The 16,930-nt window shown below is 43.5% G+C and overlaps 1 protein-coding gene across 7 annotated transcripts in view; it reads right to left on the bottom strand.

Annotated features, from left to right (window-relative positions):
- Positions 1 to 9,062: 9,062 nt before the first annotated feature.
- LOC101096853 (contactin-associated protein-like 3) overlaps positions 9,063 to 16,930 on the bottom strand; it is a 195,586-nt gene continuing 187,718 nt past the window's right edge. For 5 of the 7 annotated variants that reach the window (XM_045042673.1, XM_045042677.1, XM_045042676.1 and 2 more), the window contains 2 exons: positions 16,582 to 16,746; positions 9,063 to 11,827 (listed from right to left, as the gene is read on the bottom strand). In XM_045042673.1, the coding sequence (XP_044898608.1) occupies positions 11,634 to 11,827; positions 16,582 to 16,746 (359 nt within the window). In that variant the 3' untranslated portion in view covers positions 9,063 to 11,633. The remainder of the gene's footprint in view (positions 11,828 to 16,581; positions 16,747 to 16,930) is intronic. The other 2 variants (XM_045042675.1, XM_023243266.2) reach the window with 1 other exon arrangement.

Raw genomic sequence — 16,930 nt, 5'->3', positions numbered from 1 at the left:
TATCAGAAAGTTGACCCCGCAACTGCACTCCTAGATGTATACCCAAGGTGATTGAACACATGTCCACACCAAAGCCTGCGCACCAATGTTCACAACAGCGTTACTCCCAATAGCCAAAGAGTGGAAGCACCCGGATGTTTGTCAACAGGTAAATGGATAATCAAAAGGGGGTGTCCGTAGGATGGGATCTCGTTCAGCCTCCCCAGAGTTAGCAAACCCGGAGGTTAAGGGCACCGTGCTCTAGACTCCCCCGGGTGCCCAAGACTGCAGACACGCCAGCCCAAGTTTGGAAATCTCCAAGGTCATCTTCACTTCAGGCCAGCTGGCTACAAACTTGAGTGTCCCTGCAGACTCTTTTGGGTTCGCTCACTGTCTTGGAATGACTCACGGAACTCAAGGAAGTGCTCTCCGGGCAGTTTTATTAGAGCAAAAGGGTACAGATCAGAACCACCAGACCAACCAACCAACTTTGGGTGCTCTTGTCAAAAATGGCCAAGGGAAGAAACATGTACGGCGGGACCTGGGACAGGGAGGGTTCCAGGGGTGAAGCTTCTGGGTCCTCAGGGATGCATCGCCCTCCTGGCATCAGCGTGTGGCGATACTCACGTGGAACGTCGTCAATAAGAAACTCACTCAAGCTTTGGCGTCCAGAGGGTTTCCTGAGGCTTTATTACATAGGCACGATTGATTGAGTCATTGCCCAAGTGACTGATGTCATCCTTTGGCTCCCGCTCATTCCCCAAGGCTAGGCCATAATCATCTGGCTCATTAGGCAGTTGGTCTTACTGAAGTGACTGGTCCCCACCCTAAGTGGCCAGCCACCCCAGGAGTTGCCTGTTGGCAAAATCCATCAGGTTGGTGTGAGAGACCTACTCTGACTTACAAACATACTCCCAAGGCATGTTTGATGCCCTTTACCTATTTTGCAACCCCCCCGGCCCCGCCCAACTCCCTCTCCTCTGGCAACCATCAATTTGTCCTCTGCATTTAGAGGACTGATTCTGCTTTTTGTTTGTTTATTCGTTTTGTTTTTTTAGATTGTACATATAAATGAAATCATCTGGCACTTGACTCTCTCCGTGTGACTTATCGTGTTATTTGGCATAATACCCTCCAGGCCCATCCATATTGTCATGAGACCGGTATTCCTTTGAACACTTCCTCAGTCCTATACCCTTCTCTCATCCCGAACTCTGCACACGCGTTAGAGTCTTTGTTCCAATCTCACAGGTCCCCAGGCTCTGCTCATTTTTTTCCACACTATTATCATTCTATGGTTCAAATGAGCCAATTTCTATCTTCTATCTTATTCATTCATTCTTCGCTCTGTTATTGTGCTCACCCATTGAGTGTATTTTGGTTGTTCTATTTTTCACTTCTAAGGGTTTCATTTGGTTCTCCATACGATCTATTTCTGGGCAGAGACTTACTATTGTTGCTTTTGTTTTGAGGGTGCTCATAATTGCTTCTTGAAGCTCTTTTACCATAGCTGACTTAACATCTCTGTTGGATAATTCTAACATCTCTGTCACCTTGATCTTGACATCTGTCCATCAGTCTTTCCGCATTCAGAGATCTCCCCTGCTTCTCAGCATGATGAATGCTTTTCTTCTGAAACCTGAACATGTTGGGAATCGTGTTATAAGAACTAGGATCGTATTTCATCCTACTGTTTTAGCTACTTTATTTTGACACTAGTCAGTAGAGGAAGTGGGGAATGGCAGGTTAGTTCTGCCAGATGGGTGAAGAAGTGCAGATTCCCCATTTGGCCCCTGTTAACCTCCACCCCACAACGGGGTCCTCATTACTTTTAGGCGGGGGTGGGGGATTGACTCAACACTGAGCCCTCTATGATACCTCCCTGGCTGGGATAGGTCGTAGTGTTCTGTGACTTCTCCCCCTGTGGCTTCCAACAACATGACTGGGAGGGGGGTTGGCCTCGTTATCACAGGCAGCTACGGAAAATCCTGACCATCCATCAGGCCTCCTCCACCAGCACCCCTGTGAGGTCACCTTGCTACTGCTGGGTGGGGGTGAAAATCCAGCCTCCTGTGTGCTTTCTGCAACAGTATCTTGGGGGATGGAAGTCCTGACTGCTTAGTCTACCTTCTTTGACACTAGCCTGGTAAAGAGATTATTTGTTATAGCCTCATGTGGGAAGAGGTCTAGGATCCGCATTTGACCTTTGTTGGCATGTTGACAGTGGGACTACAGGTTTTTCTGAGGTGTTATCTAGAGTAGAGCAATTACCCTAAAAGTTGTCTTTCCTGCTAGGCTGCATCCTCCTGGGTCCTTTGGCTAGAAAGAGAGCGGGCTTTTTATCATCAGTGTGTGTGTGTGTTTTAACTGTGATAAAAAAAAAACATACAACATAAAATTTTCTATCGCAACAATTTTTTAAATGATTTTATTTTATTATTGTTTTCTTTTTAGACAGAGAGCATGAACAGGCGGAGGGGCAGAGGGAGAGAAAGAGAGCATCTTATTTTTTTTTTAATGTTTATTTATTTTTGACAGAGAGAGACAGAGAGAGAGAGACAGAGCATGAACAGGGGAGGGGCAGAGAGAGAGGGAGACACAGAATCCGAAGCAAGCTCCAGGCTCCGAGCTGTCAGCACAGAGCCCGATGTGGGGCTCAAACTCATGGACCGTGAGATCATGACCTGAGCTGAAGTCGGATGCTCAACTGACTGAGCCACCCAGGCGCCCCAAGAGAAAGAGAGAATCTTATTATCAAGAACATGCTTTTTTACCCTGGAATATTTGGTATTACATTGACAGTACTTGCTCCTTGAATAAGTGTAGAACTTGGGTTCACCAGGACTTAGATGTTTGTTTGTGAGAAGATTTTTGACTACTGATGTCTGCGGCCCTTTTCCTGGGACATCTCCTCTCCAGAGGACAGTGGCCACCCACCACTCAGCTTGTGAGAAAGAAACTGTCACAAAGGATAGACTTTGCATGAATGTCCCCTGTGACTCTATGTCCCTGAACGCTTTAGCGACACCCCCCCCCCAAAAGAAAAAGTTGAGTGTTGCTTGGGTGGCTCAGTTGGTTAAGCGTTGGACATTGACTCGGGTCATGATCTTGCAATTCATGGTTTCGAGCCCCATGTTGGACTCGGTGCCGACATCTCGGAGCCTGGAACCTGCTTTGGATTCTGTGTCTCTCTGCCCCTCCCCCACTCAGACTTTGTCTCTCTCTCAAAAATAAATAAACTTAAAAAAAAAAACAGGTTGCTGCATCATTAGAGTGGTCGGTGGCCAGCTGTCTGCCCCAAATACAAAGGGCTCAGCCCAGAACACCGGAGAGAATTTCCTCCCTGCCATACCCTTATGGGTCACCACTGGTCTTCCAACGCAGAGTCTTTCTTTTTCAGTCATACCCTCACCTTCACTCTCATTACCAACCTAAGAACCTAGAACAAATTAACTTGAACCATATGTAATCACCATGTCAGTAATATTGATAGGTTATCTGAATATTAATACATTCACTATTTTATTGGCATATGGTATTAATTACTTTTTATAAGTTTTAAAAAATGTTCATTTAGTTTTGAGAGAGAGAGAGAGAGGAGCAGGTGAGGAAAGAGAGAGAAAGAGAAAGAGAGACAGAATCCCAGGCAGGCTCTGCACTGGGTGCTTGAACCCATGAATCATGAGATCGTGACGTGAGCCGAAACCAAGAGTTGGCCGCTCAATGGACTGAGCCACCTGGGCGCCCCTGTTATTAATCATTTTTTTTTAAATCCTATGATGACATCAGTATTATTATTTTCTACAGTCAATTTTTATCCGGGTTTGTCCACATCTTCATTCTTTCCTGCATCTCAGACTCTGCAGTTTCTAGAAATGTCTTTTTTTTGTGCTCATTACACATCCTTTGACCAGTGTTGTCCAGTATGGTAGCCATTAGCCACAAGTGGTTATTTAAATTTAAAGTAATTAACATTAACATTAAAATTTAATTCCTCAGCCGTGTGGCTGGTGGCTACTTTTCTATCCTCATAGAAATTTCCATTGAGCTGTATTGCTTTAAAACTTCATTAATGAAGGTCTTTATGGGGCATGCGGACTCATTTTTTGTTATCCCAAGTATCTTCACTTCGGACCCCTTTTTCAGAAATCTTCTCGTGAGTACAGGATTTTGGGTCGGATACCTGCATTAGCACGTATCAAGGGAAGGACGGGTTTCTGCAATCTTGCAGCTTACAAGTCCAAGGTCAGGGTCCTTCTTCTTAAATCTGATCCCTGTGTGCAGCCCCACAATGGGGCGGGAAATGGGGCCCCACTCGTTCTCGCTCTTGTAACTGTGAGATTCTTGCGATGTGGAGGGCCACATCTGCTACTTGTTACTTCCCTATAACCGTGGATAAAGTGGCTCGGATGTCTTTAGCGTGGATGTGAAATGGCAATTAACTACTTTCAGTTAATGAATTTTTCCTCTGGGGATTGACATGTCTGAATCAATTGCTTATGTTGAAAAAAAATAGCCAAATAATCATTTTAATTTCCATTTCAGCTGTATATATATATATGAGATCTCCAAAGTATCCATTGACTCAACGAAAGCAGTAAATTATAATAGCATTCACTGTGGGCTAGGTGTCGCGTTAAACCCTTCCTATGGGTTAGTTAACTTTTTGTTAGGAAAATAGATGAACGTAACTCAATTCTTTTTTTTTTTAATGTTTATTTATTTATTTATTTATTTTTTAAATTTTTTTTTCAACGTTTATTTATTTTTGGGACAGAGAGAGACAGAGCATGAACGGGGGAGGGGCAGAGAGAGAGGGAGACACAGAATCGGAAACAGGCTCCAGGCTCTGAGCCATCAGCCCAGAGCCTGACGCGGGGCTCGAACTCACAGACTGCGACATCGTGACCTGGCTGAAGTCGGACGCTTAACCGACTGCGCCACCCAGACGCCCCATTTAATGTTTATTTTTGAGAGAGAGAGAGAGAGTGCGAGCGGGGAAGGAACAGAGAGGGAGACACAGAATGTGAAGCAGGCTCCAGGCCCCGAACTGTCAGCCCAGAACCCGACGAGGGGGCAAGGGGGCTCGAACTCACAGACAGTGAGATCATGACCTGAGCCAAAGTCAGACGCTTAACCGACTGAGCTACCTAGGCGCCCCTGGATGAACATAATTAGCCTTAAACTGGGACTATTACTCGGAAGTCACTGTCTTAAAATATTAGTTCCAACTTTGTCTCTAAACTGGCCCAGCAGTGACATAGTCCTCTCTTCCAACAGGATGCGTGGGGTACATTCTCACATGCACCCGGGTGCTCCTATTTAGATTTCCAATACTTTAATGGATGGAAAGCACGCTCCTTGAGGGTAGCTAATTCCGTGTCTTAGGGCAGCGAAATGCAAGATGTTATGGAACGTCATGTTGCTGATAGGAAGCAATGTGTTTGTTTTTTTTTTAAGTCTGGAATAATTCTGGAAGAACAACAGAGTCAGATGATACCAATTTTAGAGACAAGAGAGAATACTAATTATCATCATAATTAAATATAATTAATTATATAATTAATTAATACAATGATATAATTAATATAATTATCCAAAGATAATTAAATATCTTTGGAAGAAGTTGAGACTGTAAAATGGCATAAAGTAAAAACTTGAAATAAAGGAGAGAAAGGTGGCTGTTATTCAACATTATTTTAGAAGTAATTTTAATTCGAATTAGATTACCAATAAATGGATTTCCTGCTTAAACAATGTAGTTCATCTCTGCCTTTAAGAGATTCCTACAGGTTTATGTGTAAAAGTAGGAAACGCTGGATAAATGGAACTATGATGAGTTTTAGAAAAAAGTCCCCCCCCCCCCAATTAGGAAGGTTAGGTTGGTTCCGAGAGTCACAGAAAATTGCCAAGTAGATAGCGGACCAAAACAACACGCAAAAATGATGAGTTCGCTGAAGGTCCTGAAAGGGCAACTCGTGAGAAGGTGGAACCCGATGTCACCGGGACGCAACCCCACTGGATGCCCCCTCGCGGAGGTGGAGCGCCCCACTGACCGGGATGTCAGGGAAAAGCACGTCCAAGAAAGAGAGTAAACAAGCAATGGCCAATGAGCACCGAAGGTAAGCGGGAGCCCAGCCCGGGGGTCGCAGCCCCTATCCACCGCCCCTGGAAGATATAACCCGCATGTGCGTGTCCTGATCAAGAATCCTGGCTGAAAGCCCGCAGACTGTAATGTTCTTTTTATTATAGCTGAAGCAAATCACTGAATGCCCTAGAAAGCGTGAGCACAACTATTGCTATAACCTCCGCACAGTAGAAATATTATAAACAATACAAGTGGATCTGAACCGCATCATCCCCAGTTTTGCAGTCAGTTGGATATAAATGTCACAAGAGTTTTTATGACCGTTCTCATAATTTGAGTGTTTTTTTTTTCTGGTTTTAAGTTCAATTAAAAATTTCGGAGACACTAACCTATTAAACATGCTAACTCGCAAAACGTTTAATGTAATTTCAGGAGGGTTTCAGTCAGCCTGAGTAGATTGTATTTAGAAAGCTAACGTTTAAAAGTAATTTTTGTTTATAAAGCTAATATTTATAAGCTAATTTATTTGTTGTGGGAGTATTCAAATGTTTAGGAAAATTCTATTATATATAGTCTATTATATATGCTGATATACATAAGTATCTATATGAGTATGTATATATGAGTATATGTTTAGATATGTGTATATATATGTGTATATGTATATGCTTAAAATAATGAACATTAAAGAAAGCACGAGTAGAATATTTCTCTCTATATAATAAACATCCTAGGAAGCATTCAAAGCATAAATCTGGCACCAGTTGGTAGAAAGTCGTGTGTGTGTGTGTGTGTGTGTGTGTGTGTGTGTGTGTGTTTACCTGGACAGAAGTTTCAATTCCATATTTTTTTCAACACGAAATATTTTCAACATGAAGATACGATTTCGTATCTGCAAAGATTGAAACAAAAAAGAACTGTGGTCATGCCTTATCTTTACTTGCTGTGGAAAACGGAAGCCAGCCCACTGTTGCATAGGAGCATCAGGCTGCCGTTGGCTGGGAGTAATCAGCTGTGTGACTCTGACCTAAGCAACGAAGGACTTCTGTGCCACAGTCTTCTGATCTGTAAAAAGGGAATAAGCATATACGTCTAACCTCATTGGTTTGTTGTAAAAATTAAAGGGAGAGCTTATGAGGCAGAGCACTCTATGCCGCCGTAAAGCTTCTATTTTAAGAGATGTCTTAAATTTTAAGGGAATTAGAAAACCTCATTTTTCAAATCTAAAGGCAAGGGCAGACCTGAGACAGGGGCATTTGTATTCACAAAGTACATGATTAGCTGAGTCCAGGGTCTCATCCTTTTAACACAAATGACGATACAATAGAGTGAATCCGGATCATTTTTCGGTCACGATCAAAGGGTGGCAAAGGTAGTCATTATTAGTAATTTTGAAGCAGAAGGTTTACAGGAAGTAAGCCCTCCAGCTTACCCAGCCGTGTGATTTGTGTATGATACATCCGGCCACACGGCCCGGGAACACAGACCTCTCTTCCTAAAGCACAACCCGTATCGTACGCTGAAAGTTACACCACATTATTATGGCTGCTATTCCAAAGAATGTCAGTTACAGCAGTAACTCTAGCAGGAGCTACACCCAGACAACTTGCCCAGTAGAAAAAACAAGGATCTTGTAATCTGAACTCACTTGCTAATAAAGCTGTTTCCTTGGAAAAAGCAACCTGGACTTGCTTAGAGAGCCTGAGCAGAGGCGAGACAAAGTTTGCACGGCAAGGCAGTTCATGTCCCTGCTAATGGGAAATCTCTAGGATTCTGAGAATAAGGATTTTTTTAAATAACAACTCGATACTTTCTCTGAACTTGAATTTGCCAAACCAGTGCTTATGGATACTTTCATCTTCCCCAAAAGGAGTCATTCTCATATGCAGGTTTAAGTAGCCCAAAGATCTATCACTAATACCATTTTTATTCAGCTGTAGTATTTTCGACGTGCACAGAATCTGTTAATGACCTGGAGCTCGGAAATGTGCCCGTGGGCTCGCCTACACACATAATCCACCTCCACACCGCTTCATGTTTATCACTTCCTTTCTAATCCTTTCTTCCGTGTTGCCACACATTACGAGCTTGGCGGGGGAAGGGGGAATCAGCCAGGATCTATTGAAGGCGCCAAAGGATTCTTTAACCCAATCCAGGTTAGTACGTGGATTGCAAAACAATAGATTAAGCAACCCAGTGAACATGTTTTCATTCAACATGGGTCCACCGCATCTCCCTTGGCGGTCGACTATTTCGATAACCCAGCTGCATCGTCAGAGCAACTGTATACTCGATATGGAAAACGCTGCAATCATATTTGTTGTGCTCCTTCAAGAGCCATGAACTTAATAGTTTATTTTCAGAAAGCCCGTTGAAAACAACTACCTATCGGATGTGCTACAGGAAAGAAAGTGAAAAAGTTCCCGAAGCAGGGATTATTCTAGACAAACAGAATGCCCTGATAGGTTTTTCGACATTGTTAAATAATACTGGGGAGGGAATGAAGCGGGGGGGGGGGGGGGGGAGGGGGGTCTTCGCTTAATAATGGAGCAAACAGAAGTTCTCAAGTGCCAGTCCCAATAATAAGTGTTAATTCCCAACTATTTTCCTTTTCTACCGGGAAATAAATCTTGGGGAATTAAGATCTTTCAACATTTATTTCATAGCAGGATGTTATTTACAACTGGAATTTGTATATTTAGAGTGCTCTAGAAACTCAACTCTGGGGAAAATCACGTTTAACCAGTTTTGAGTGTATCGTAAACATTCAACTCAACAAATAACTTACTGGTTGTTAAATTATTGTTCTCTGGCAAAGGTTTAGACTTCTACCTTCACGGGTATTTTAGCTGGTAATAATCAGTGCCTATTAGGTACTTTGTGTTTTACTCTGTGTTTGATAATTTAAATACCATCACGAATAATATTAACATACCACAGTGTTCTCTCTGTAGACAGTACGGGTAACGTAGCACACACACCATTACAGAATGGAGACATTTGCACATTTTTTAATAGATTAGGGGAAAAAACAATATAATTCACAATTCAAATTCCAGTCAATTTCTCTTAAAAATATTTTCCTAATTTAATTCAAAAACGTTATTTTATTAACAAATAAGCAGGTTGACGTTTACAAATCGGTAAAGTGGATTATACATCACCGCAATTTGGTAGAAACATTTTGTTTTCTCTTTTAAAAAGAGAGCAGAGTACAACGGATTGCCCTATCTATAAATCTGTAAAATTCCAGCTACCAAAGTGATGAATTCTCTTGGAACTCAACATGATCATCTGTTAAAGTTGCAACGATTTCAGGATGTTCACATTCAACTATGCATTCCGTAGAAGCAACAGGGCCCACGATTTTGCGTTGAATCCTTCCCCGACCTGCGCAGACCTTTTGGGTGAAAGGTACGGATACCATTCACCAAGGTAGGTTTCTCATGTATTACTATGTTGAGATCCCGAAAATCCTTCATCGCTCACTTAAAGAAACTTCAATAAAGATATAGTAGTGTAGAGAGTGACTTTAAAGGGACCCCATGATCTCAGCCTGCCGGTTACAAGTCCTACGTAAACCCCTCCTCTTGAGCGTGGGCAGGACCTGTGACTTGCTTTCAACCAACAGAATTTGGCAAAGGAGATGGGCTGTCACTCCCATCATCATTTTATGTTCCATAAAACTCCCTCGTATTTGCAGACTTCCTCTAGAGTAGCTCTCTCTCTTGCTAGCCCTGAACAGAAGCAGGCTTCCGTGAATCTTCCAGAACTACGGAACGGAATGTCGTCAATAACCGTTAAGAACGAGGACTCCCTAGCTGAGTCTCCAGATGAGAACACAGCCCGGGCTGACACTTCATTACAGCTTTTTTAGGAAACAGAAAACCCATGCCTAGCTCCTGATCCACAGAAACAGTGAGACACTAAACATGTGTCGCGTTAAACCACTACATTGTGGTGGTTTGTTACACCTCATAGAAAACTAATATGAAACCCTAAGAAACAAAAAAAGGGGTTTTCTTGAGAAAAGACTTAGTATAGAGACTGTTTCTATTCTTTAAAAAAAATCACAGAAAAGTAGGTGTGCGCTCAAAAGTAATAGCAAGGCTAAATGTGTATAGTCCCAGGTGGTCCCATTGGGGTCAAAGGGAGCAATCTGATTCCCAGCAGGCACGTGGCCAAGTGGCATCTGAAGAGGGCGGCACATCATTTGTGTAACTGGCTGTTGGGTGCAAATGGTGGGCTGCACACAGTCATTTCGTGACCACTGCCACGAAAGGAGTTCCTGGCACGGTTCCCGCGGTTCGTGTACGTTCTTTGCTCCCCTCGGATGCAAATATACCCTACTATGAAATGAGCTGGTCGATTTGGGGGCCTCTAATGGAAGCGGACCCCGAGATCCCAGATGCTTGAGCAGAACGCCAGATTCAACTCAGATCCTACAGCCCGCGCCCTCCCTTCGCAAAAGCATCCTTCCACCTTCGGGGAATCCAGGGTTTGCCTGGATCAGTTCAGGATTTAGAAAAAGAAATGGAGAGCTTTAGTTCCAAATTGTGACTCTTCCCTAGTAAATGAAAAGACAGTCGTAAGAAACCAGATTGTTGTGACCACCTCAGAAAAAAGGGAACCACAGGACAACAAATAATAGTGACCTAATCACCCCACATTTGAAGGAAATAAATTCAAGATTATATTTCATTTAAATGAAACGGGTGAAGGATACATTTGCAGTGTTAAATATAGAGTTCATACCTGGGCACAGGTTTAGTTAGAAAATAGATGTTTTGGGGGAGATCATGAGGTCATCTTTATCATAATTTACAAAGATTAAAATGAGCAGTTACAGAATAAAATAAGCAAATATTGCAGATCAGAATGCTTTACACACTTTGCTACCTATGCATTTTTCTGTTCCATAAATGAACAGAAGACTAGAATTTCGTAGCTGACATTCAAGATGCACTTCGTCACTAAAACGTATGCAAACGGACTTAAAAGAGACAAATAGTAAAAACAAGCAGCCAAAAAATGTTCTTTTCCAAGTCTCGAATGCATTTTTGGCCACCAGGCTCTGGTGTGCAGGAAGATGGAAACCACTCAAACACCATCTGAGAAACACTTCCTGCTTTACAAGTGTCAGCAGGTGATCGATAAGGGAAGCAAAATACAGACCTCCACACAACGCACATCAGAGTCCAACTCTGACTTTTATAAACGTCTGTGTCTCCGTCTTAAGCGAGTAGAGCCACAGCTCAAATCCTTGCCCTCACTTAACACCCAGAGTCATTATGCAAAATACATTTGAATTTTCAAAGATCAGGTCAGAACAGTCAGAAACTGCCACACAGTGATTAATGAGCACACCGAAGTCACTTTTACATCAATAGATCATGAAGCAGCACTGAGCAGGGCCTCCTGGGGCCACACACGAGCAAGCTGACAGCGCCCCACGGCCACCGTCTGTCCCAAGAGGACAAGAGGGGGCGTCATCCCCTGGGAGCCCCTGGCTCAGCCCGAAAAGTCGCGTCACCAGGGCCATGCATGAGTGAGCCTCTACTGCCCATCAGAAGAAATACTCCTTCTGGCTTTCACTGACTGTACTTTGCAGATTGAGCTCACTTCTCAGAGCGGTCTCGGCATTGTCTCCGTGTTTTGGAATATTCGATTCATTTTTGTGGTACAACCATCTCTGTTGGTAAATGCGTATAGCTATGGCCGTGATGCAGAGCAAGATAAATATCACAACGGCTATCACACCTAGTGAGAGGAGAGAAAGGAAAAACATAGTCAGAATATAAGCTTCATAATCTACTATAATATAGAGCGTCATTTACATCATCTCTCTCTATATATCAATTACATCATATATATATTACATCATGTTACATCCTATATATATTTCATCATATATATATATATCTCACCAGAAAATTAGAAACCAAATGGTACTATAGCACTGAGTTTACTTCTAAGTCCATACATCCTTTAGATACAGCAGTTTTATGCCCTCGTCCTAAAGATCGATCAGCGTCACTTTCAGTTAATGCCCTCACACTTACCTTCAGAACTACAACGTGGTCACGCCCTCACTTCATGCTAATAATTTAATTATTTTAAAAGGATAGGCAGTATAGACCTGTCATAGAGTAGTTAAATGCTTACGTGTGTTTTTCCTGAATTTATTTTTTATTAATGTTTATTTTTTTTGAGAGAGAGGGACAGAGACAGAGCGTGAGTGGGGGAGGGGCAGAGAGAGAGAGAGAGAGAGAGAGAGAGAGAGCGAGACACAGAATCCGAAGCGGGCTCCGAGCTGCCAGCGCAGAGCCCGACGCGGGGCTCAAACCCACGACCCATGCGATCATGACCTAAACCGAAGTCGGACGCCCAACCGAGTCACCCGGGTGCCCTGTTGGTGTTACGTATTTTAAGGAAAACTTGCTACTGAGATACTGCTGACTCACACATCTGTGGTGTGCATACGCTTGTTTCTATGAGGCTAGAAGAGTCTTAAGTGATCTCCGCTGCTGGGGGTCTATGCCTTTGTGTGACCCCCTTCCACTGTTTGTGGGTAGGGCCTGTGACTTGTTTTTAACAAACAAAATGGAACAAAGGTGATACGCTGTACCTGATTATGGGATTCTGTTACATAAGGCTGCAGCCCCTGTTTTATGGGACTGTCCGTCCCTCTTCCTGCCGGCCGTGAGGCAGTGAGCGGTCAGGGTGGGAAACCTTACAGGGCAGGGAACTTGCAGGGAAGGCTCCAGAGGCTGAGGTCAGGCTCTGGTAGGCAGCCGGCAAAAATGCAGACGCTCTCAGTCCTACGGCTACAAGCCACTCAATGCAGCTAACAAGCATGCAGGTGATGACGGGACTCCCTCCCCGGAGGAATCTCCAGATGAGACTCCGGTCTGGGTGGACACCTCGATCACAGCCTCATGCGACCCTCGGCAGAGGACCCGGCTAAGCTGTGCCCTGACTCCTAACCCACAGAAACCGTGAAATAATCAAAGTTGGTTGGGTTGGGTTCAGCCTTAAGCGGTGGCAATTTATCACGCAGCAATAATCACTATGCCATTGTGTTAAACTTTGGAGATATTGAGACCATCCAACTCTGGAAAGTAGATTATTTGAGATCTCCCGTTGGAAATGCTTGAAGTACCGAAAACATTCGCTACGCCAGTGGTTCGCAACTTTGGGTGCATAGCAGACAATAGTTCAGAATCTTTGGGTGGGAGGGTGGGACATCAGAGTTGTCTTAAAAGTTCCTCAGACTACTTTAAAGCGCTGCCAGGGGTGGGTGTTCAAATGAGGTCTAGAAGTGTTCACTCAAGCTATCATAGTAGTGAAGAATGCATGTCCAATCTAGACCAAAACAAAGAGGCAAAAAAATTTTTTTTAAAGCATTCACTAGTCAATATGCTTTTAAGACAACTCACGTAGGCATTAGTATTCTAATTAGCAAATGCTAGAAAACACGTTATTGTTTTGTTATGTGAATCAAAATGTGTATAATAAAAAGGAAGATTCTTCATTATACTCTGGGACAGACATAAAGAAGCGTGATGGAGAGGCGCCTGGGTGGCTCAGTCGGTTGAACGTCCAACCTCGGCTCAGGTCATGATCTCGCGGTTTGTGGGTTCGAGCCCCGCATCGGGCTCCATGCTGACAGTGTGGAGCCTCCTTGGGAATTTCTCTCCCTCTCTCTCTCTCTGCCCCTTCCCCGCTCGCACTCTCTCTCTCAAAAATAAATAACTATTAAAAAAAAAAAGCATAATGGGATCCAACAACCTCAAAATTGGTTGGGTATATTTGGTCACAGGGATTCCTGAACACATGCTCTCAGGAACCCAGACCCTTCCTTCCCTGAGATGGGTAGTATATTCATGATTTTTTGAATATTCTTAAATATCAATAGGTAGAATAAGCATCACTCTCAAACTTACATCTCACATGAGAACAAACAGTAGAGCTGCTGTAATTGTTGTTATGTTTACTTACAGGACTTTGCTTTAAAGAGCTATATCATACCCGATTTTAGAGTCAGAGACAGTAACTCTCAATAACAGCGATTGGGCCACTTGATTATACAATTACTGTCACCATTATACGGAAACATCCACGCTGTTACGTATGTAACTGATCACTAGCTTGTTTGTTTTGTGAGTTTGGGTGGGGTCTTAGAACCACCTCTGTCCTCAGCCACTCTCTGAAGATTGAGATAACTTGAATAATGCATGAGACACATTCCATAACCTTCCCTTCAGCAATTCCGGGGTAAATGTGTGTGTGACAAGCACTCAGATCTGCCCGTCCTCCATCTACCGACATGTCTGTCCCTTTCTGCCCGTCCCTTTCTGCCCAGCTACAGTATGGGTCCCTTGGCAAGAAACCCTCCGTGATCTCTGGTTTAGCAGGTTTGAATGTTATTGTTCAACAATGTCCCTATATTGTTCTCTTTGCTTGCAAGAGGACAAGACGATAACGCACAATGCAGAGCCCACCTATCAGGAGCCAACTAGGACCTCTCAGGGGAATAATACTGGTGCAACTTACTCACTTCGTACATCTTGTCAATGATATTTAACCAAACGAGATAAAGCGCCAAAGACCACATCTGTTCTGCCATCAATTTGACTATTTTCGTTGCTCTAATAAAGGCACTAACCGCGATATTTTGCCCCGTTTTGGACTGTGATTCCTATTTGGAAAACATTAATCACTCTTGATTTATTTTCAATTAGCTTTTGCTTTCTAGTGAAGTCCCCTCATTAAAAATAAATGAGAACGGCTGAGGATTAAGTTTTGATTTAAAATTTAACACAAAAGTATTCTTTTTAGATACACATTGTAAGTAACACATTTGCTTTTTATTTGTTCTTGGAGGCGTGAAATCGGGGCGGGGCGTCACATACTTTCACTCATCACAAAAATAGAAATGGTTGAGAGAAGAAAGGGAATATTAACTGTCTTACATAGATTTGGTCGGCACTTGAAAATGTCTGAACACTTTGCTCACGGTCTGGAGAAGCTTGGTGTCTTTTATGAACGGAAGCGAAATGAACAGGTTCGATCTGACCTGGTGCGTGCCCCGCCTGAAGAGCAGACTGCCAGTGGGGTCACCCGGCTCTGGGACTAAGTCCCTTCTCTGGAACAGCAATGGAATGACCAGCAGTGCACTTCCTCCTTACCCAGCCGACTTTGCAACGGACACATCGCATTAATCTAAGTAAATACATTTAAATGTTTCTTGAATGATAAGGAGGGAGACTTGATTATTCATTCTTTAAATGAGACCTACATAAATCCTGTTCCAGAGAATACATTGGGAGGTATTTAAGATGCAATTACTTCTACTTCTTCAAATATATTAAATGTATGAAATAGAAGTATTTTATATTCCTATAAATATATATTCCCATTACATAGGAGTTCCTATGTAATGGGAATATATATTTGAATATACATATAGTTTAGCTATCAGACTTTGCTTGAAAGAGCTATATTACATCCAGGTTTTGTGTCACATTTATAGAATACATGTGACACTAAATATATATATATTATGTAAATATATAAGTAATTATATTTATAAATAGAAGTGTATATAAATCTAAGATAACACTGACACCAGAAGCAGTTTTACGTATTTATGCTTACAAAAATCTTTATGTTAGGGGGCGCCTGGGTGGCTCAGTCCCTTAGGTATCCAACTTCAGCTCACGTCATGATCTCATGGTTGGTGAGTTGGAGCCCCGCATCGACTCTGTGCTGACGGCTTGGAGCCTGGAGCCTGCTTCGGATTCTGTGCCCCCCACTCTCTCCAGCCCTCCCCCGCTTGCACTCTGTGCCCCTCTCTCTTTCTCTCTCAAAAACAAACTTTAAAAAAATTTTTTCGAAGAAAAATCTTTATCTTGGCTACCTTTATGTTTAGGAAAATGACAATTTGCCTAGTTTAGGTGTTTTTCCCAATGTATGTTTTACTTGTAATATTATTTAAAAAAATTGTTTTAAGGTTTGTTTTTGAGAGAGAGAGAGAGAGAGAGAGAGAGAGAAAGTGCAAGCAGGGAAGGGGCTGAGGGAGGGGGAGACACAGAATCCAAAGCAGGTTCCAATCCAGGCTGTGAGCTGTTAGCACCGAGCCCCACGTAGGACTCGAACTCTCGAACTGTGAGATGATGACCTGAGCCAAAGTCTGACGCTTAACTGACTGGGCCAACTCAGGCGCCCTTACTTTTCATAGTATTTTTTAAATGTTTTGGGCTAATGGACTGAGAGGCCCGTGGCTATTTTGAATCGGAGAAATAAAGGTGAATGCGTCTGAAGCATACATATCCTGAGAAATATCAGTGGCTACTTTCAAATGAAAAACCTTATTATTATTCTGCAGTCTGGCAACTATTTAAAAAGCGTCTCCGTGGAGCCACCGGGGCCTTGAACTAACAGCCTCCAGACGCTGCCTTCGGGGCGGTCACACGGGGACCATCGGCCAGTGTCCTGCGTCCCGCATCCACCTGGAACAACAGCGCGGATCCCCACAGACGCTTTTTGGATCCGGCCAACGGTGACAACGACGCCAGGGCCCGGGTCATTCACAGCCCTGTTACCTCCGATGACGGCGGAGTCCCTTCCGTCAGCAGTAACTAAGGGCTGTCCCCCGTCCGTTGGTCCAGAGCCACCTACGGAAGAAAAAGGGAGAATGACAGAGGCGAGAGGGAAGGGGGACTTCGGAGACGCGCGCGAGCGTCACGCGGGCAGAAGAGCGGGCCACCGTGTGCCAGAAACGCGCACGAACCCCACGCCCCAGCGGGGCCGGCCCAGCCCAGCCCGCGGCGGGCTCCGGAAAGTTCCGGGGAGGGACGG

The sequence above is a fragment of the Felis catus genome, chromosome D4 (assembly GCF_018350175.1).
Source record: "Felis catus isolate Fca126 chromosome D4, F.catus_Fca126_mat1.0, whole genome shotgun sequence".
Lineage (NCBI taxonomy): Eukaryota > Metazoa > Chordata > Mammalia > Carnivora > Felidae > Felis > Felis catus.
Note: the sequence above shows the minus strand (reverse complement) of the source record. Positions and strands in the feature narration are given on the sequence as shown.